General features: G+C 55.2%; 8 protein-coding genes across 8 annotated transcripts; 2 read left to right on the forward strand and 6 right to left on the reverse strand.

Annotated features, from left to right (window-relative positions):
• Positions 1 to 130: 130 nt before the first annotated feature.
• F5Z01DRAFT_208741 (uncharacterized protein) lies at positions 131 to 2,775 on the reverse strand. Its single transcript, XM_046258134.1, has 6 exons — positions 2,314 to 2,775; positions 2,192 to 2,263; positions 1,597 to 2,139; positions 1,368 to 1,541; positions 1,052 to 1,320; positions 131 to 1,001 (listed from the first exon to the last, which is right to left on the reverse strand). The coding sequence occupies exons 1-6, from the start codon at positions 2,640 to 2,642 to the stop codon at positions 367 to 369; spliced, it is 2,022 nt and encodes a 673-aa protein (XP_046122556.1). The 5' UTR covers positions 2,643 to 2,775; the 3' UTR covers positions 131 to 366.
• Positions 2,549 to 4,414, reverse strand: F5Z01DRAFT_208762 (uncharacterized protein). Its single transcript, XM_046258135.1, has 2 exons — positions 3,147 to 4,414; positions 2,549 to 3,092 (listed from the first exon to the last, which is right to left on the reverse strand). Exons 1-2 carry the CDS (start codon positions 4,128 to 4,130, stop codon positions 2,784 to 2,786), a joined length of 1,293 nt encoding a protein of 430 aa, XP_046122557.1. The 5' UTR covers positions 4,131 to 4,414; the 3' UTR covers positions 2,549 to 2,783.
• F5Z01DRAFT_670347 (splicing factor 3B subunit 5/RDS3 complex subunit 10) lies at positions 4,159 to 4,666 on the forward strand (the record flags this gene model as incomplete). Its single annotated transcript, XM_046264549.1, has 2 exons — positions 4,159 to 4,188; positions 4,415 to 4,666. 2 exons carry the CDS (start codon positions 4,159 to 4,161, stop codon positions 4,664 to 4,666), a joined length of 282 nt encoding a protein of 93 aa, XP_046122558.1.
• A 33-nt stretch (positions 4,667 to 4,699) lies between these two features.
• On the reverse strand, positions 4,700 to 5,706 carry F5Z01DRAFT_632709 (MAGE protein; the record flags this gene model as incomplete). The annotated part of the gene is made up of 2 exons (XM_046261877.1): positions 4,700 to 5,638; positions 5,683 to 5,706. The coding sequence occupies 2 exons, from the start codon at positions 5,704 to 5,706 to the stop codon at positions 4,700 to 4,702; spliced, it is 963 nt and encodes a 320-aa protein (XP_046122559.1).
• Positions 5,707 to 5,901: 195 nt separating this feature from the next.
• On the forward strand, positions 5,902 to 8,556 carry F5Z01DRAFT_632710 (mitochondrial inner-membrane-bound regulator-domain-containing protein; the record flags this gene model as incomplete). Its single annotated transcript, XM_046261878.1, has 1 exon — positions 5,902 to 8,556. The coding sequence occupies one exon, from the start codon at positions 5,902 to 5,904 to the stop codon at positions 8,554 to 8,556; it is 2,655 nt and encodes an 884-aa protein (XP_046122560.1).
• Positions 8,557 to 8,655: 99 nt separating this feature from the next.
• Positions 8,656 to 11,056, reverse strand: F5Z01DRAFT_643792 (translation elongation factor 1 alpha). Its single transcript, XM_046262738.1, has 6 exons — positions 10,886 to 11,056; positions 10,636 to 10,750; positions 10,533 to 10,564; positions 10,470 to 10,480; positions 10,391 to 10,409; positions 8,656 to 10,120 (listed from the first exon to the last, which is right to left on the reverse strand). The coding sequence occupies exons 2-6, from the start codon at positions 10,705 to 10,707 to the stop codon at positions 8,872 to 8,874; spliced, it is 1,383 nt and encodes a 460-aa protein (XP_046122561.1). The 5' UTR covers positions 10,708 to 10,750; positions 10,886 to 11,056; the 3' UTR covers positions 8,656 to 8,871.
• Positions 11,057 to 12,551: 1,495 nt separating this feature from the next.
• F5Z01DRAFT_632712 (uncharacterized protein) lies at positions 12,552 to 12,898 on the reverse strand (the record flags this gene model as incomplete). The annotated part of the gene is made up of 2 exons (XM_046261879.1): positions 12,552 to 12,817; positions 12,847 to 12,898. 2 exons carry the CDS (start codon positions 12,896 to 12,898, stop codon positions 12,552 to 12,554), a joined length of 318 nt encoding a protein of 105 aa, XP_046122562.1.
• Positions 12,899 to 13,419: 521 nt separating this feature from the next.
• Positions 13,420 to 16,710, reverse strand: F5Z01DRAFT_632713 (uncharacterized protein; the record flags this gene model as incomplete). The annotated part of the gene is made up of 4 exons (XM_046261880.1): positions 13,420 to 16,268; positions 16,319 to 16,376; positions 16,467 to 16,531; positions 16,584 to 16,710. The coding sequence occupies 4 exons, from the start codon at positions 16,708 to 16,710 to the stop codon at positions 13,420 to 13,422; spliced, it is 3,099 nt and encodes a 1,032-aa protein (XP_046122563.1).
• Positions 16,711 to 19,648: the final 2,938 nt, after the last annotated feature.

Consider the following 19,648-nt stretch of genomic DNA (forward strand, 5'->3'; position numbering starts at 1 on the left):
TCTTGTTTTCTTGTGCCGGATACCTTTTGCTGGGCGTTATTTTCTGCGGGGCCATAACATCAACGAAGCGTAGGACGAGGAGGGCTCATTCTGCGTGCGCACACAAGCATACGCTCATGTCCAGGTGTTTTGGTTCTTCAGGATAGAGTAATGCATCAACTGCTTTCATTCACCGCGCAGAGCCAAAAAAGAAAAAGGAAAAGTGACACATCAGTATTCTCCCGCGGATCTCTCCCAATGAGTCGTGCGGGCCATCATGCATACACCTCACCGAGGTTGCGTGTGGCGTGCCCACGCGGGGGGCGCCAGCATGCGTGCATGCATGGCCTGGGACTGGACGCCAGAGAGCATGTGACTGTCTGTTAGTCAGGGGCAAGGCCCTCGGCCGTTGGACCAGGACATTGTCATAGTCGCCCAGAGGTCGTGGAACACGGGGCCGCTTTGTTGTTGGGATGTCTGAGGGGGCAGCGGCAGCGGCGGCGGATCCCACATGGGCATGTAGTTGTCGAGACTGCCGTCGAGCATGGGGCAACCAAGGGATGCTGTCCTTTTTGCACCGGCGGCTGTATGTAGTTTGCGGTTGAACTTGTCGCGCACCATGCGCATGACGACGCGGCTCGCGGACAGCACGTCGTTCTTAGTTTTGGCCTTGTCGCCGTCGTCGTTGTCGTCCTGACAAAAGCTGTCCAGGAACGAGCCTAGTCGTAGAGCGCTTCTGGCGGATGCGTCATCCCAGGATGGGTCGTTTGCCAAGGGGAAGGAGAGCTTGGAGGCGACAATCACGCATACGATAAGACGGAACCAGTCTGGTGCGGTGAAGGCCCGGAGGGCTTCGTCGGAGAGACTGGCGAGGGTCGTGAGGGCCGTGGCGAGAGGCGCTATGATGTAGCTCATGTTCGGAGGTGAGGGAGATTTTGGGGTCGGGGGTAGGGTGAGAAAAGGGGCAGCGATGAGGTAGATCTTGGCAAAGAGGTGCGTGAGTACGACGGGGTCTTGTGCGTCTTGCCTGTTAGCGTTGGCACTGCGTGGTTGAGCAGAAAGGGGTACTGACTCTTGGTGGTTGTCTCGTGTGCGATGTGAAGAGAGTCGAGTTTTGCTTCCAGGCCTAGTAGCAGGAGGTGTTTGTCTGCTTCGGTGTACGTGGACTTCTTGCCGTCCACGTCGATCCTTGATATGATGATGGACGACAGTCTGACGAGAGCCACGAGGGTTTTGTCCCCCGATACATGGGTATTTGTCTCGAGCAGAGAACATGCTTTCTCTGTCCAAGTATCGAATGATGCGTAGATCCCCTTGTATCGCCGCCAACCGATGAGGAACCTTGAAAAGTAAGACAAGAGCTGGCCACTCAGTGTACACGTACTCACGAGGCGGCAAGATAAGTGTAGCTCAAGTACGCCCTGACACCAGCTTGGAGGAGAAAATCTTCCGGTTGGTAGAAAGCCGGCTCATTGTCTAGTTCCAGATCATGCAGTAGATCAGACGCCATGCGCAGATAGTGATACGCCTGCTTGTTCTTCGGTCGTAGGTGGAAAGGGTACCTACGACTCTTCGTCAACTTAAGAGAGCAACAGGGGGTGGTTTCTAGAGTCTTACCAGGCACAGTAGATCAGAATGCCTTGAAGGATCTCTAGCGTACGCTCTCCGCCTGCGACGAACTTGAGGGCAAGGACCTTCCGGAACTCTGAATCGTAGAGGCCATGACCCTGGAGCATGTTGCCCGAGGCCGAGACTGAGGCCAGAATAGCAAGCAAGACAAACGGCTGCCGCGTAGCCATCTCCGCCACGGTGTCTGTTTCTGACAGAGTGACACAGGGGAAGTTGGGCAGCATGTGTGTCCTGAAGATATCCAGAAGGGAGGAAGCCGAGGCGAGGTTGAATTGAGGCTGACCGGTCAGAGACTCGACAGGATGAGACGCTGGCGTAGCCGATGAAGAGGGCGGCGAGAGAGGTAACATGAAGTCTTGCTCTTCCTCGTGTTCTGTGAAGAGGGCCGCGAGAGCTTGTTCGTGGGTCTGTGCGAGGGACGAGAAGGAGTCGTCTTGCTCGTCTGGCGCGGGGACAGCAAAGTCAATGGTGAAAGTCTGCGCTTGCGTCGAGCTTGGACCTGGTTCATGAGTTGGGCCGGCTTCTGGTGAACTGTCCGCGATGAGCTTGTCGATGCAGTGCTCAAACGGGTTCAGATGCGTACTTCTTACTGCGCTTGGGACGACGCGTCCGCGGTCCGGTCCTCGCAACGCATTCTCGCTTCGATTCGAGGCATCTTGAGATTGTCAGTTTCAGCTCGCCTGCTTCGAATGGATGGAAGCTCACTTTCTACACACGCCTGGCTGCTCACTGGGTTGACACCGTATCTTGGTGGCGCGACAGGCAACACAGGCATGCTGTACGTGCCGCCGCGACGGATTGTCATGAGAATCTTCCATCTGGTCCATTCTGTAGAAAGATCTGCGAGATGGACTTTGAGAGAAGATAAAGTGTGTTTGCTTCATGTCATGTTTGCGAGTGATGGAGGTGAGTGAGAATACAAGTGGAGACAGCGGATGGACTTGGGCGTAAATGCCGAAGAGGCTCGGATGTAACGACAAGTCGTGAAAATGGCACCAAGGCGCCATATAACAATGGTCAAACGGCCCATTCATTGTCAATCATAGCAATGCCAACCAAATGCCGGTTCCGTCTGTCTATCAGAAATTCCAAGTCCCTCGAGCATCGCTCTAATCCCAACGCCATAAACGATCCACCTGTACGCCGCGTACTCATGTATCCCAGCCATAGTCCCTTTACGTAAACGTGATATCCGCGCCCACCTTCTCGCCCGACAAAGTCATCTCGACGACCTTGTGCAACGGCGAGACCAGATCCTGTATCCTGTCCACCTCCATCTCCGCGCCGTGCACGCTCCTGCGATGCCGTGGCAGGTGGCGCTCTGCGCAGGTGAGCGTGCAGTAGACAGTAGCCTCTTTCTTATCCAGACATTCGTTACACATCTTGGCACTCTCGGGGCCGCCCTGCTGGCTTGTTTTCGGATCGGTGAAGAAGACGCAGCTCTCCCCGGCGTGGCAGAGGTGCGCTTCGGTCTCGTGGTCGAGCTGTTCTCACGTTAGTCCAGTGGGCGACAAGAGAAGATAAAAACAATCACTCACTCGTCCTTTGTCGTCGCACTCCTGCGAGCAGTATACCGTCAAGTCGCCTGCACCCCCCAGTTGCACCATTGTCATGCAAAGCGCACATGGCCAGTACACGTCAGGGTCGACTTGCTGGCTGCACGTCCGACACGGTGGGAGGTGGTCCAGCTTCTCCTCGATGCCTGACTTTTGAGCCCCCTGGGTCTGGTTCTTAGCCTTGGCTCTGTCCCGCTCGAATGTCGTCTTGGCCCTTCGCAGCTCGTCGAGTCGCTTCTTGTGCTCTTCTCGCTTCGTCTGCGTGCTCCTGTCGTCCTTGTTGGCGGCGATGATCTTGCCAATGACATCCTCCAACTTGACGCTGAGATCGCCCTCATACATGTCTAGGTATTTTTGGGCATGCGGCAGGGTCTCACCCGTGGCCTGGTCCTTGAAGAACTGCTGGATGTAGAGCTCCTTCAATGCCTTCTCGTCTCCCCTGCGGGCCTGGTACTTCTCCACAAACCCGTCAATATCCTCCGACCAGTGCTCTGGCATGCCCACCGCCTCGCCCACCGCCCTCACCAGCTCGTCGCGCGTGGTGTCCGGGTCATTCAAAAGATCCCTGACCTGCTTCTCCTTGCCGGTGCGGGCGACGGCCAAGAACTCGGGATGCCTGCGCAGAACCCAACGATACCACGCCTCCTTCTCCGACGCAATGTTCACGTCAATGTCGCTGAGCTTGGCCTTGCCCGCCTTGGCTTCGCTGATGACTGTATCGAGCCCGGGGATGACCATGCTGCGCTCCGAGAACCACTCGCGGCCGCCTGTGCTGTCCTTATACCGCGCATACAAGCGATCCAGTACCTTGGGAAAGCATGTCGTGCATTCGCTGACGTGGCGCGCTTCGTGGTTTGCGTCACATTCGGTTTTGATGGCTGTGATGTCCGCGACCAGGTGAGCGCGCTGTTCACGAGCTGTCATGAGCTCGGTCCATTGCTCAGGCAGCGCTGCGATGGGAGCCATGGTCTAGTCTTCAGCTCATATTGCAGTGATGGCTGGATATGAGAGAGCCTCTTTCCGAGTGAGTGGCACGGAATTTAGATATAATGTCATGTGAGAGATGGTCGATTGATTGACTGACTTGGCTTGACTTGACTTCGGCAACTCTGGACCCACCCGAAGATCTTCCGCCCAACAACTTTGCACGGCACCTTGCGAACGAACAATCATCACCACACATCCACCAGCGCATTCAAAATGGTATGTACGCACATGGCTCCGACCCTGCGCAAGGCTAACATGGACAGGCCGACAAACTCCGCAACCAGCAGGAACTCGAGCGCCTCCAGGCCAAGTACGTCGGCACCGGCCACCCCGACACCACGAGCTGGGAATGGCGCACCAACATTCAGCGCGACACGTACTCGTCCATTGTCGGCCACCGGCCGTTACTCTCCTACATTGCTCTCGCGGAGAACGAGCCTGTCACAAAAGTCCGCGCGCAGCTGATACGGAAGATGATACAGCCCTGCGGACCGCCGCCGCCGAGGGAAGAGTAGGACTTGATGGGGGGGGGGAATACTATCGGTTCTTCATTCCTCGTCATCTACGGCGACGGATTGATCTGCTATCTGCGTCGCATCGCCCTGCTCCTCCTCGGCATCGGCTCGCGGCCGGTCCTTGACCCTGAGACTTGCCTTCATCTTCTTCTCCAACTCGGGGGTCATGTCGCCGTACACCTCACGCACCATGCCCTGCACACCGTCCAGACCAATCTCTTCCTTGGCACGTGTCCCGACGTGCCATGTCACCACACTCTCGCCGTCTTGCCCAACCGGCGGTCGGTCCACCCGTCTCACAACGTAGCCCTGGCGCTCCATCTTCTTGAGAACCATTTCGGTCTTTTCGGTGGATACGTTGCGATCCGAGTTGAGACGCTCCAGGAAACGCTTGAGCTTCTGGTCGGAGAGCTCGCCGCCGCTGAGCCAGATGGTCGACACAATCAGTGTGTAGAATGCTACATACGTCGCTTCGTCTTCGATACCTGGTGCTCGGGATGGTGCGACGATGGCGGCAGTCCGGTACGCTGTGGGTAACACCGACACCAGGATATAGGAACCGCTACCGGTCTTGGGTTGTGCGTTGGAAGCCATGGCTGGATGGTTAGCCACATCTATTAATAGCAATAGATCTGCCATACCTTTTCGCTTCTCGTGCAATGTCATCTTTTCTCTGACTGGTAATTCCCGTAGCTCCATGCCCCAGACTAGGCGCAATTGCTTCTGTGTCAATGCGAATATCCTCTTGAATGATCGTCCTTGGGTACCAAGGACCTTTTCCTTGATACCGTCACGTCGTATTGGCGTGCGGGAATACTCGCAGGAGATGGCATGGCGGACCAACTTCTTGGCTAGCTGATCGTCTGCGGTCTGCGCGTCGCCATTCGCCTCCGAGTTGGCGCCCTCATCGTCCGAGTCGTAGCGTGGGCGTCGCTGCGTGGGCTGGGTTTCGTCGTCGTCGGACTCGTCGCGCTGCAGTTGTCAGTAGGGCTCAAATGAGATAGCGTGGCACATACCGCACGTCTCCTACCAGAAGGCATTTTGAATGTGTTTGTGAATGTAGAGAATCGACTTTGGATGCGAGTCTTTGCCTCGTGGTCGAGGGGCACGCGTTGAGACGCGCCTTCCTACTTACGAGGCTTATCGATAAGTGTCGCATCGCCAAAAATTCAAGGCGCATTGCTCGACCTTGCAGCCAACTGCAACATCATCTGCAACGCTCCGAACTATTCCTCATGCTGTCACGTTCAATATGCGTGAAGCGCATATGTCGATCTTGCTGTCCCGGCATAGCACAGCGACAGATACAGCGCCACCTGGCTTCAGGTGACCTGTCAAGACGATGGAACAGCAACGACGCCTTCGAAGCGCTGCTCAGCGCCAGGCGCGAAGAACAGGCGCCCAAAACCACGCAACGCAAAGGGAAGAGGCAAGCTTTTGCAGATACGGCATCGGGATGGGAGCTGGCAGAGGAGGAAGCAACCAGCACCGCTGACCCCCCTGAAGCCCTCTCGCCTGGGTCAACAGAAGCGCCCAAGGAGGTACCCGAGCCCCCGGTGGCCCAATCCTCAGAAAAGCTCGACGATAGACCTCCCGAACCATCGAAGCCGCCGATCTCGTGGGATCCCCTCTCCAAGCACCGCTCTCACGTGTCGAAGGGCGCGAAGAACCTGTACCGCACGAAATACCTACATCAAGAATCCATGGGCCTGAAGGCACTGGGGGAGGATCTCAGTGCGATCATCATGAACAACCCCGACACACTACGACGGCCTTTCGAACCGATCGTCATGCCGAAAGACGCCCCTGAAGAGCCCCTCGACTGGGATCAGCTTCTCGAAGCTGAGACGCCAGCTGATGCGGACGCCGAGGACATTTCGCGAAACATCGAAGCCATGCGACCACGGCACTCGCCTGTTCTCTCTTCTAGAGAGTACGACGCTCTGGCGAAAAAGGTCAACGATGCGTTCTTGTCCGAGCAGCTAGTGCGATACATTACTCCACGCAAGGAGTCAATGACAGATTTCGGAAGCATCAACGTTTCGTTTCCTTGGATGAAGTCTCTCAGCCGTTGGACACCCATGGGCGACCGAACCACTCACCAGTCACCTAAACGAAGACTTGTCCACGATATCATGACCAAGCTATGGGGACTTCAGCGCCAGGAAGAGGTGGACAAGTTAGGATCGTGCCTAGTGGAGCTAAAGCCAGAGGCATACAGCCTGATCACGCACCCTACACTGGGAGTCATCGATATTCTGCGGGTGAATACGCTGGAAGCGGGCGAAGGGCTGACCGCCCAGTCCGGCAGCATTCGTTTGATGGCTCGTAAGTCCTCGGTGCGAGCAGTGCTATCAGTGATAGATCAAGCCATCAGCTCCCGCAAGTCTCGAAAGATCTCCATTCAACATATCCGGAGGGCTCTCCTCGGAAGCGACGTGCTCAACGAGCTGAGTCGCATCACAAAAACAAAGATTGTACACGATGCTTCTGCCAAGGAAATCGAAGTTACTTGGCTCGATATGGAGGAGAATGCCTCTGGCGTCGAGGACCGTGCTGATCTGGTAGCACGTCTTCTTCAAAGCCCCAGCGCCTTTGCTGGCGAGGAACAGGTGGTCTCTCGGCGGTTCAGGGTGCATGCAGACAAAATGGCAGATGTCGGCAAGTTCGTGCCGTACTCTCAAGGCCGTAGTCTCGCGTGGAGGGATCGCATGCGTTCATGGTCTCGTCTTGTCCTGCCCACCGCCGTGGCGGACAAGAAGCGCTTCTTGAAGCTAGACGAGCGAATTGAGCTACCTGCGCCCAAGGTTAAAGACTTTAAGGACGGCGCCACAAACAAGATGTCTGCGACTTTTGGCCACATTATACATTCTGAGGAGGGCGAGGCAAGAAAAAAGGATGACAGAAGGCGGAGGGCGCTGGCGCCCGTCATGCCACATCCTGCCGCTTTCAGCAGCGTCGAGGGCTCCGAAGAACCTGCATCGAGCTCGGCTGTGGTGATCACCTTGGCTGGTCAGCCAGGCACCCATGCGCCAGACCTTCGGTTGACCTTGCCCGACGGCAACATTGAGCAGGCCACCCTGAAGTGTATCCAGCCGTGGTTCCTGAAAGATGTCATGATTCCAGACGATGTGGTCGACTTACGATTGGTGCAGCAGCGCGAATTCGAAATCGACATGTCTGAACAAGCTGCCCTGCAGGAATTCTTGCAAGCTTCCGATCCTGAGCAACTCCTAGCTCCCTCCTCGACATCCATCATTCTCCCACATCGTCTGGCCCCGAAAGCGACCGCCGAGCACGCGACACCATATACGCTTTCCTCGATCGAATCTGTTCACACAGTATCTCTCGCATGGAAGTCACATACCTTGCAGTACACGTCATCAACGTCAACATTCAACGGCGAGAAGCAGGAGCTCAGTATCATTGCAGATGTGGGGGAGGTCGGAACTGAGTTCGAGGAACCGAGCAAGGCGTGGCTGGCGTTGTTGGACCAAGCTGTCAGTGGCAAGTTCTGGGACTGGAACAACGGCAGCGACTATGTCAAGGAGCTGCCGGAGGAGGGAGGAGAGGAGTGGAACGAATGGCTCGAGAGTGAAATGGCTCGGGATAACGAGACGAGCGAATACGAAATCGACGGTGCGGCAGAGACGGACGACGTTCCTTTGGAAACACTGGCGGATGAAGAGGATACGGCTGTCATCGACGAAGCTGTGTCAGATCATCACGCACTGGGAGAGACAAGCACGCTCGTGATGCCCAGCGATGATGTGGCGACGTCAGGAAATGAGGCTTTGGAAAGGGGACAGAAGCTGAGCGAGGAGGTCGAGGAAGCTTTGCAGCTGCATCAGCTGATGCGAGGAGGGCAGGAAGATGCGGCGTCAAAGTAGAAAGAGCGCTACTGTGTATGAAGAAGGAATCATGTACCACCATCTAGATGCGGCCTTGCGTGGAAGGAGCGCGACGACGACATCAGCAACATGGGCATTGTATAATCAAGACATACCAAGAGACTTCAATTGTGTGACAAAGGGAATTCATTTTGACCTCTACTCTAGAGTATCTTTTGCTCCCAGCACACGATGAGCGCGACACCGGTATAACCCAGCCATCATTTCCTCATTATGTGCCCCCAAAACGTTAAAATTCATTTCGTCGTAGAGCAAAGTGATGTTCTTTTTCAGGACAAGATTGTCTCAACACACTTATTTCTTGGCGGCCTTGGCAGCGGACTTGGTGACCTTACCGGCACCAGCAGCGGCCTTCTCGACGGACTTGATGACACCGACGGCGACGGTCTGGCGCATGTCACGGACGGCGAAGCGGCCCAGAGGGGGGTAGTCAGTGAAAGCCTCAACGCACATGGGCTTGGAGGGAATCATCTTGACGATGGCAGAGTCACCAGACTTGATGAACTTGGGGGCCTCCTCGGTCGACTTGCCGGTACGGCGGTCGATCTTCTCCTTGAGCTCAGCGAACTTGCAGGCAATGTGGGCGGTGTGGCAGTCGAGGACGGGAGCGTAACCGGCACCGACCTGACCAGGGTGGTTGAGAACGATGACCTGGGCATCGAAAGAGGCGGCACCCATGGCGGGGTCGTTCTTGGAGTCAGAGGCGACGTTGCCACGGCGAATGTCCTTGACGGACACGTTCTTGACGTTGAAACCAACGTTGTCACCGGGGAGGCCCTCGGTGAGCTGCTCGTGGTGCATCTCGACGGACTTGACTTCAGTGGTGACACCAGCGGGGGCGAAGGTGACGACCATGCCGGGCTTCAGGGTACCAGTCTCGATACGGCCGACGGGAACCGTGCCAATACCACCGATCTTGTACACATCCTGGAGGGGAAGGCGGAGGGGCTTGTCGGAGGGACGCTTGGGGGGCTCGATGGCGTCAATGGCCTCGAGGAGGGTCTTGCCAGTGGACTTGCCGGCCTTGGTCTCCTTCTCCCAACCCTTGTACCAGGGGCAGTTGGTGGAGGCAGCCAACATGTTGTCACCGTTGAAGCCGGAGATGGGGACAAAGGGGACGGTCTTGGGGTTGTAGCCGACCTTCTTGATGAAGGTGGAGGTCTCCTTGACGATCTCAAGGTAACGAGCCTCAGCCCACTTGGCCGTGTCCATCTTGTTGATAGCAACGATGATCTGGCGGACACCGAGGGTGTAGGCGAGCAGAGCGTGCTCACGGGTCTGGCCATCCTTGGAGATACCAGCCTCGAACTCACCAGTACCGGCAGCGATAATCAGGATACCGCAGTCGGCCTGGGAAGTACCAGTGATCATGTTCTTGATGAAATCACGGTGACCGGGAGCGTCAATGACAGTGACGTGGTACTTGGGGGTCTCGAACTTCCAGAGGGCGATATCAATGGTGATACCACGCTCACGCTCGGCCTTCAGCTTGTCCAGAACCCAGGCATACTTGAAACTTCCTTTTCCGAGCTCAGCTGCCTCTCTAGAATTCGATTAGTAATTATTCCAACTGTGAGGGCGCAAAAACGCGAAGAGAATGTTGAAATCAAGGTGGTGGTGATGAGGTTGATGAGGCAATCCCAAAAAGGCAATTGGGACGGCTCGCCATTGGCCGGTGGTGCCGGTGCACACGGAGGGAAGGAGCCCCAAGTGGCATCGACGGTCGACGACCAGATCAACGACAAAGCGCCGGTGGTTGACGGAAGGCTTGGGAGGTGGTGGAAACCATGCTTGATGGTGCAGGGACACTTACTTCTCGAACTTCTCAATGGCTGTTGAAGAAACCTAGCGTCAGTCATGCAATTCTCATAAATCATCGCCAGGATGCTCACTTCGCTTGTCACTAGAGAAAAGTCAGCAGAATTCACAGGAAAAGGACGGCAATCGCTTGGTACATTCCGCCGCATTGGTAGATCAAGTGACCAGTCTATTATGAAGTTAGTTGTGATGTTTTTGAGGTCGTGGCGGCGCCGGAAGGGCGGTGCGCAAGAGACGTACGGTGGTCGACTTTCCAGAGTCGACGTGGCCGATGACCACGACGTTGATGTGAGTCTTGTCGTCCTTGCCCATGATTGCGGTGTTGGATCGTAGATTGTTTGGTTTGTTTGTAGGTCTGTGTTGAAAAGTCAGCGCAAGGCCGGTAATGTGGGATCGCGGACGGGAGCGCAGCGAGCCGTCAAGCGTCAACCATAAAGATGATGCTCGCGACGACGCTGGGCTTATCCACGACGATGGAAGAAGGACATACGTGTCGCAGATGTGATAGCTTGTATCTTCGGTATGCGGGACAAGGAGAGAAAAAATCAGAAAGAGGGGGGGGAAGAGGAGTGAAAGGTTTTGTATCTCGAGAGGGTGGGCCACTCGAGGTGGCGTATGTTGATGAGGGGCAATCAACCTTTGTGCCAGCCTGCCTGCAGCCGGGGCCAGCAGACCCTAACAGGACCAGGCTGTTGTTGGGTGGGCTGCAGAGAATTTTCGCGCACTCCACTAGCTTTTCACGCAGATTTAAGAGTGATTGGTGCTCGATGAGGAAGTGAGGTATTCCAGGCGGCCTAGGAATGTCAGCGGCAGGTGAAGAGATAGCAGCCTTTCGACTACGCGCCGACTGCCAACGCGGCGAGATGCGAGATTTGTAGTAGGCTATCAGTCCAACTGCTTTTCATTTTCACGGCTGCTTAATTAAGGATTGTGTCGCGATGGTGACCACGACCCCTCCAGCTCCCAATGACTTGCGCGCCGTTACAGCAAAGGTCATATCAACCAACAAAGTCTCCTGATCTTCTATCATGTCTACCATATCATCAAGACTGCTACCTGCTCTCTGACCAGAAAATTGCTAATGCTTCAACCAATGCACAACACTGACACGCACGATTGCCAGTCGAGGGAGCAAATTTTACCCCTCCTTCTATTGACGGCGCAATGCATGTGGGGTCGTCGAAAAAAAATTTACATCATCGCCATCTACTTCCGGCTATGGCTGTGTGCGCACTTCTGCGTGCTGCTTTGTGGCACTCTAACTGTACTTGCCGGTGTGAGTCACGCGCCTCGACGTCGAACAAGTGGAAACTTTGCTGCTTGCAATGCTCAGGCTGATTTTGTTGATGCCCGATGTTGACCGTGAGCTGGCTGCGGTGACTAGTAGGCTGGTCCCCACCCAGATCGCCCAAGGCTTCACTGGCCCCTCATATGTGGCTTGAGCTGGAGGCTGGAGGTATCATTTTATCTCAGCCTCAAGTATAATCCCCCGTGCTCAATGGAGGCTTTGAAGTTTGCGCACAGACAGCTGTAACCTGTTACTGACCTGCATCATCATCGCCAATGCCCCGCCCCCTCCTTGCCGCCCGACGACATGCGCCCCACAAGTTTAGACGGCCGGGCCGGAATCCCACATATCTAGTTCCTGGCAATCCTACCCTGGACCACCGCCTTGAATTCACGATGCAAAGCACCAGCCGACGGAAGGAGACCCATGGCAATTATTAGATGGCAACGCAGATATTTCTCAGCCCGACGCGATTTGCTACATTGACGGCCACCCGTGACATTGCGGCTAAACCTCTGCGTTACGGTATTCTGTCCTCAATTTGCCCCACGTGACCCTGTTTCATGGTCATTACAATCACGTGACCGACAAAAGCAATTCGTTCTCCCTATGTAAACAAATCCTTGCCCTGGGCAGGACTCGTGCGCTTTTGAGCATCCACCATGTCAGTGCTGTCAACTACCAACACCTTTCGCAAAAGCACTTTTGTTTTGACCAATTGACAGGCATTGTATCTGGATGCGCAATGTAGTGGCACCATGGCTCCGTGAGAGGGCAGAACCCGTCTACTGCTCAACCTGGCATACAATGGACAGTGTTGTGTGCCGTTGCGCGTTCCAATTCTGCTAAAGAGCCGACTCATAGGGGCCTACGAGATATCCGACAGATGGTATATCTGCACAGCCAGGATGCCCACGCGTTCCTTGGCACCCAGCCAGTTCAACAACTTCTGCAATGGCCCGTTGACGTTGAAGAAGGCGGTATCGCCTGTCGCCATATATGATCGCTTAACATGGCCCTTTGCGCCCTTCATCTTGAAGGCCTTGGGCGCATCCTCCACGCCATCCACAGCACCAAGCCAGTTCAACAACTTCTGCAATGGCCCGTTGACGTTGGAGAAGACGGCCTCGCCAGCTATGACCGCATAACATGCCCCTTTACACCCTTCATCTTGACGGCCTTGGGCACATCCTCCACGCTATCCACAGCACCCATGATGTGCACGTCCCCCACAAGAACCAGGCCGCACCTCTGCCTTGTGAGCTACCTTAGGGTCACGCCACATTTCATGCATCCAATGCTGCGCTGCACCAAGAGCACTCACGTGGAATTGCTCCATGGCTGATGCGACGGACGCTGACCGATGACACCCTCCTGAACGTGAGACGGTTACCTTTCGACTTTTACTTATTGCGCAACAACTAAGATTGAATAGTGATTATTCGAAGCGGTTGTGAGATCTTTGCCAAAGTCTTTGACGTAAACGGCGATATCGAACTACCGATACGCAATTAATCATTACCCTTGCGGACGATTTGAAGTCACGATTCCAACATCCCGACTGGAAATTACATGATCGACCGGTTCGACTTTCACTTCTATCCCTTCGCCTGAATGATCTAATGGGCAGCACTTGAAGGCAAAGGGAGCAGTGTTTTATTTTGAAACTTGTTCTTTATTGCAAAGTTTGGAGCCACTTTCAAAAAAATTCAGCAAAAAGAAATTCGGAGCAAAATTCAAGCGCTTTCATCGTCGCTTTCTGGACCCTCCTCTTCCAAGCCATTTTCCCGCAGCATTTCGTTCTCCTCCTCTTCGTCGAGCTCGTACTCCATGAACTCGGCCACGTCCTCCTCCACTAGCTCATCGTCCTTGACCTCGACGGGGCGGCCGCTCCGGTACACGAGCTTCTCCAGGCGAGCATCGTACTGCCTTGGCTGCACCCGATCGTCCACCCACTCACGGCCCATCTGGATCTTGGCCAACTCCTCGCGCATGACGTCGTAGTACGACTCGTCAAAGTCCATCTTGAAGTAGTTGGACGTCTGCGTCTCGATGAGGATGTTGTTATCCTCATCGACGCGGTCGCCCAGGTGCTGAGGGTCGGCGGGCCATCCAGTGCGCATTTGACTACCGTGGACTCGGTGCGCCACGACGAAGTTGAGCGGGTCGCGGATCTCAACGTTCAGCGGCAGCCCCAGGAACTCGGCGTACTTGGCTTTACGGCTGCGCTTCATATCGACCAGCAGGTCACCGTCGAGGATGGTCATTTTCCGAACGCATACCTGGAAGATGCATTCGAGGAAGATGGTGATGACCGTATCAACGGTGACCCAGCAGCCATTGCACCAGTCGTGCATCCTTCGCCACCTGCAAACGATGAGACGGAAGCATTGCATCCACGACCAGTTCTTGGGCTTTGTCGCAATGTGACCGAAGTAAGGGCAGCCATCGTCCGACCGAGGGAGCTTGACGCCAGTCCAAGACTCGATCTCCGCCACAATCCGCCTGACGCTCTCCCTGTTCTGGATCCACGAACCGGTGAATGCCTTGATGTCGGCGGAGCGGGGGGCAGGGATCCACTGGAGCTGGACGGGCGACGGCGTCCCAGGGTGCAGCTTGCCAGACCGCCATTCCTCCCGGAAATACTCGAGCTGCTCATGGCTCATGTCGAGCCTCATCCGCGCGGATCCTTTGTACGGCAGCTTCCGGCGGATCGCAGCGAGCTCCCGGCAGTCCCTGATCGTCCTCGTCTCCAGGCAACTCAGACCAATACGAGCGTCATTGTCGCCTGCGTCAGCCAGCGACCGCAATCCCAGGTACTGTCGGTAGTGCTCAGCGACCTTGGTGAGCAGCATCGGCAGATGCGTGTGCTTGAGGTAGTTGAACGCAAGCTGCATCACCAGCACATTACCGACAGTATGGATGTATGTCCCGGGTTGTCGATCGTGCAGAGCCAACGGAAAGACGGCGTCGACGCTTGGCCGGAAGGGACTGTGCAGCTCATGAATGGGAAACGGAAGAGTGTTCCCCGTTGCGCCATCATGGAACTTGATTTCTGCAAAGTCCCGATCCTTTGCCCAGGCCTTCAGATCTGCGCGCACTCGAGACGGGATCTTAGCGCCTAATCGGACACCATCATGGTACGCGCTTCCGAGGACACTTCGCGCGACAGCTCTGATCACAAACGGCGTATTTGCCCTGTGCCCGGCCCGCTTTGAGATGCAACGGCCACACGACATCATGGCCGAGTAGATGCACATGGCAAGGTCGCTGCAATTGACCTGCTCGCCACACTGACCACACATATGCTGGCACGCACATCCTCCGTCCACGGTGCAGATGTCGAGGAGGAGGCCTTCCGTCTCGATCTGAGCATTGATCCGATCGATCTCAGCGGCCATGGCAACCTGTGTGGCCTTGACGCTTCTGGTATCCGCCCACGTCTTGACCTTGACCTCATTCACGCGCAGCCACCATCCGTAGTGCGGCGACTTGATGGTCATGTGCGCCGGCGCCACGCTTTGATCGCTGTACAGTAGGCGCGACGCATACACTATGCGCCGTAGGTGAGTGCGACAGTTCCACCAGACGTTGCCATCTCGACGCCGGTATCTCGAGAACCAGGCGATGTATTCGACACCTTGCAGCGCCGTCTGGCCTCTCTCGTACGCGTTGATCTTGCGCTCGCGGAACGCCGTGACCTCCTTGGCCACGTTGATCACGGGCTGCGTGCGCGTCCAGGTCGAGATGACCAAGTTCTGCCGGCTCTTAGCCTGCCTGAACTGGGCGTGCTCAGCCTCGGGCACCTCCGACAAGTCAACCAGAAGTGTCCCGGTTGATGGCTTCTGCAGCGCCGGGTCCTTCTCGAACACTGCACGAGTGTCTGGGACAACTGGCACAGGGTTGTCCTCGCTGACCCTCGACTGCCAGAATTTGGCCCTATGATGCTTGAGGTTGGCATCAAAGAAGTCAACGTACGACCGGAGGCTCTTGCTACCGTCTTTCCTCTCCTCGTACCGAGTAAGGCCGAGACGAAGAGGCTTGTCGGGCAGGACGCTTGCCAAGGCGGCGTTGTACAGCGAGGTGGTCGTTCGCATCCTGGGTCCACCGAGGCTGCCCTTGGGCTTGGAGATGCGATCCATGTCGGGCCAGCGGTCGAGAGCGTCGCACATCTTGCGGCAGACTTGGATCGCCTCGCTGTGGGACAGACTCTCTCGGCTGATGCCGCAGAATCGTCGGTCCACCTCGTTTGGCTGGGCGAGGCTGTTCCGCGCGTGGAAAACCCAGTAGGTACCGGCGGCCAGTACTGAGGTACCTGGTCCATTCTCCACGACAGGCTCGAAAGCACGACCCGGCTGACGAGGAAGCTCGTACACGCAGGCGAATGGATCGAAACGACCATTGTTTACGGCTAGGCCGAAGTCCGCATCTTCCGCGAGCTCGCTGTCGAAAGCCTCGAGGGTGGTGGAACCGGCGGCAGGCCTGGCCACAGCTTGCTCGGCTTCGCGGCGACAAGTCTCCTCATAATTGTCGAAGGTGAGGCCTTCCAGCTTTTGTCGGACCTTCGACTCGCAGCGGCCGGGAGCTGTCGGATTGTCAGAAACATATTCAAATCAGCCATGCAACAAGACTTACAGTGGGCGGTGGGCGATGGGACGGGTGCCACAACTCCTTGTTCCGCTGGTGTCTCCACCTACGAGTCATCCATGGGCACAGGCGCCGCCTCTGAGGAATCGTCGTCATCCTCCACCACTATCCGTCTGTTGCGACGACGACGACGCACAACGGGCATCTTATCTTCATCGTTGTCGTCGTTGTCGTCGGTGTCCAGGGGTCTCTTGAGGACGGCTGCAAAACATGTCAGTCTCTGGATAACACGAACAGCCCGCCCACAACTTACTCTGTGGTGTCTGATACGGCACTTTGGGCGTTGTCTGCGGCAACGCGGCTCCTGCTGGACGACGAGTCCGTGCTTCGTTGACCATGTCGGTCAGGGGGGCGGGAGGGGTACTCTTGCTTGAATCCATTGTATCGGACTTCTCGAGGTGTTGATGGTGGTGGTGAGAGGGAGAGAGGCGGAGAGAGAGACTCTTAGCTACTAGAACACCGAAGAACCCGAAGCGAAGTGGTTGCCCACGACGAAACAATGTTGCCTCTACTGGAGAGGTCAACTAGGTTCAACGGTTAGTTCGTTCGCTTTGAGTGGACCAGACCGAGGGTCCGGAACCTGCGACCGATCGAAGCGGTTGCCCGCGACAGATCAAAGAGTTGCCCCTACTAGAGGAGTCAACTAGCCACAAGTCCTTTACCAAGGCTGGATCTCTCAACGACACGTCTGGAGACAAGGGTCGGGCGGCCGCGAGGCTACCTGACACGGCGAAAGAGACTGAAGATGCACCACTATGGTGCAGCGTGGTGGTGATCGAGGGCGAGAGCGAGTATGGCGGCGCAGGAGGCACGACACAGAGACAGCACACGACAGAAGGGTGGGAAGATGGTCGGAACAAGACCAAGTATGAGACCATCGTCGTGTTTCTATACTTTTTTTTACATACAATTCATTCTGATCACCCAGGTTTTTGAGAGTCGACAACTTGGGAAGGCACGACGGTTTGGGAAGGTACGTTGGGCCTGGCACTCGGGAAATTCACATTTCCCAAACTTTGAACCGCTGTACCGCCCTCAGTTTTGCAGCTTTCAGAACGTGGAAAACTGGACAGAATTTTTATGAGATCCGTATTTCTTATGACATTGTTTTTGGTAGTCAATTCTTCTTCATTATTGCCAGGAGTGGGATTTGGCTCATGAGCAAGATTCATGGGATGGGCCCCACACACCAGTTCGCACCCCGGTCTCAGGCCTTGTCCCAAAGCAGATTGGACTTCCATTCCCTCGTGCTTGTGCAGCAGTTGTGGTCCCTGTGTCTTTTATGCAATCAGCGTATGTCCTTGGAGCGTACCACTGTCAGTTCGGCCTGGCACCACCCTCGTTGATGTGTAGTTGAGAGTGGAACTTGAACATGCCGCATTTGGCAGGGGGTATTAGATTCGAGCCAATTATCGCGCGGCTAAGATCGCCAGTCCATCGCACGCCAGTCATTTCTCGAGATGCGGCTGACTCGATGCATTTGAGTGGATCTGATACTCTCACTGCATTGGCGATCACAGTCTAGTAGTACTTGGCGTATGGGCAACAGCAACGGGTACAGAACACAGACTATATGTACAGAGTACAAAATACGGAGCCTGTCCGTGACAGAGATCGTATAAGATTGTGCCGGTGTGTGCCCCAGTAATCACTAATCAGTTGTTGGTTGACCGCATTCTATCCCGAAGACGAGCTCCAGTTGTTGCAGCACGCGACGCTGTTATGCCCAAGTCACCACTCACCAGTGTTTTCCAACGCCGATGTCGACTGTAAAACCGCCGAGTATCTATGTCTTGATAAATGAAGGACATTTCAGAACCGGGTCTCATTTGAATTGACATCGGCGACATGAGGCAAATCAAACATTACCACTACTGTGTTGAGATGGTCCACGAAACTACCCTGTAGCCACTCAAAGTAAATAATGCCACTGGCGGCGTCCCCTGAAACACATTAAGGGAGCGATATCAATCACCCACAGATTTCATTCTGCTCCGCTGTTGAGTATTGACTAGTGAATATTGTCCCTACAGAAAGGCCAATATGTTGTGCAGCTCCAGACAAACATCGAGCACACTTGCTAGGTGTTAATACAGATGGACATGTAACCCAACCCTCCAATTTCCTCCCACTGCAAGTGCATATGCTCTTAAAGCATATGTTGCACATCGGTAACGGCAGACTATTTGATTTAGTAAGGTTGAGAATTGACCGATCGATGCAATCGAACATGAATGAACAAGAAATTCAAGGTGATGGCCTCTGCCTTTTGCTTTTCCACACTATTTGGACTTCTGTCAACCCCGGCCCATGCAATTCATATTGATAGCTCGCTACAAGCTCTCTGCAGCTCTCATGCTATAGTACTGCACCAATTATTCTGTTTTGCATCTAAATCTACCATCCAGCTCATGTATTCCTTCCTGCAAAGTCCATGTGTGGAGCTCGAGACTCACAAACACAAGCCGGCTTGCCTCCATCCATCCTGCTATGGCTAGCTCCGCGCGCACCACCAACATACCTAGAACAGCCAGGGCTTCACCTCACATTGTGTGTAGACGAGTTTACCGGCACGGAGATTCTTTTACTCGAGCCCGGCTAATTCTAGGAAGATATAGACCAGATGAGTGGGGTGACCTCGTGACCAGGGCAACGCCAGGCCCTCTCACATTCAGTTTACCTTGTTGTCATGGCGCCAGGTCCGAGAAATCTCCTCTTTTACACCTTCACACTCAATCTACTTCTTGTGCGTCGCGCGTCACTACTCGTGGTGACAAGCCTCCCCTTGACGATCAGATTTGCGCCTTTGGGTCAGGTGGACCCTTTTTACTAGAGAACTCCAGCGTGATTTCTTTAATGCTTAGATAGGGGCGCCAAAGCTCGGCACATCCACAGACAACCTCTCCAGTAGAGGCGTCAATTACGTCTTGATTGCGCTGCTTGCAGCCCGTCATTGGCAGTGGTTGTGTCCGCAGTTGCGGCATAGTTGAAACCTTGTGCCAGACTCGCGTCTGCGCGCTCGGTTGCGGAGGACTCTCCACGGCGTTTGACTTCCTCGAACCCAGTCTACCCTGCCAGTCGGGGGGACAATCTTTGAAGCAACTTGTTGCCTCGAAGGGGTTCTTGGAGTCGAGTCTTGATCAGCCAGTCTTCACCACACGAAGTTCTGGACCCAACCTGTCATGTCTCAATCAAACAACGTCGGCAAAAACGGCCCTAGCCAGGCTTCCACTCGGCCAGAAAACCCCAAGGTCTTGACCAAAAAGGACCTGGAGAAGCTCTTGTCCTGGAACGACAACTGCATCATTCATGTTGGTT

The sequence above is a fragment of the Emericellopsis atlantica genome, assembly GCF_019669845.1.
Source record: "Emericellopsis atlantica unplaced genomic scaffold F5Z01scaffold_2, whole genome shotgun sequence".
Taxonomy (NCBI): domain Eukaryota; kingdom Fungi; phylum Ascomycota; class Sordariomycetes; order Hypocreales; family Bionectriaceae; genus Emericellopsis; species Emericellopsis atlantica.

Excerpts from the sequence above, each read along its gene's own strand:
- F5Z01DRAFT_208741 (XM_046258134.1), bottom strand. The coding sequence starts at position 2,642 with ATGAATGGGCCGTTTGACCATTGTTATATGGCGCCTTGGTGCCATTTT. Across the intron at positions 2,140-2,191 it reads CGTCCCAAGCGCAGTAAGAA|TTCACCAGAAGCCGGCCCAA; the intron begins GTACGCATCTGA and ends CATCGCGGACAG. Across the intron at positions 1,002-1,051 it reads ACACGAGACAACCACCAAGA|ACGCACAAGACCCCGTCGTA; the intron begins GTCAGTACCCCT and ends CTAACAGGCAAG.
- F5Z01DRAFT_208762 (XM_046258135.1), bottom strand. The coding sequence starts at position 4,130 with ATGGCTCCCATCGCAGCGCTGCCTGAGCAATGGACCGAGCTCATGACA. Across the intron at positions 3,093-3,146 it reads AGTGCGACGACAAAGGACGA|CTCGACCACGAGACCGAAGC; the intron begins GTGAGTGATTGT and ends ACGTGAGAACAG.
- F5Z01DRAFT_643792 (XM_046262738.1), bottom strand. The coding sequence starts at position 10,707 with ATGGGCAAGGACGACAAGACTCACATCAACGTCGTGGTCATCGGCCAC. Across the intron at positions 10,565-10,635 it reads ACTCTGGAAAGTCGACCACC|ACTGGTCACTTGATCTACCA; the intron begins GTACGTCTCTTG and ends ACTTCATAATAG.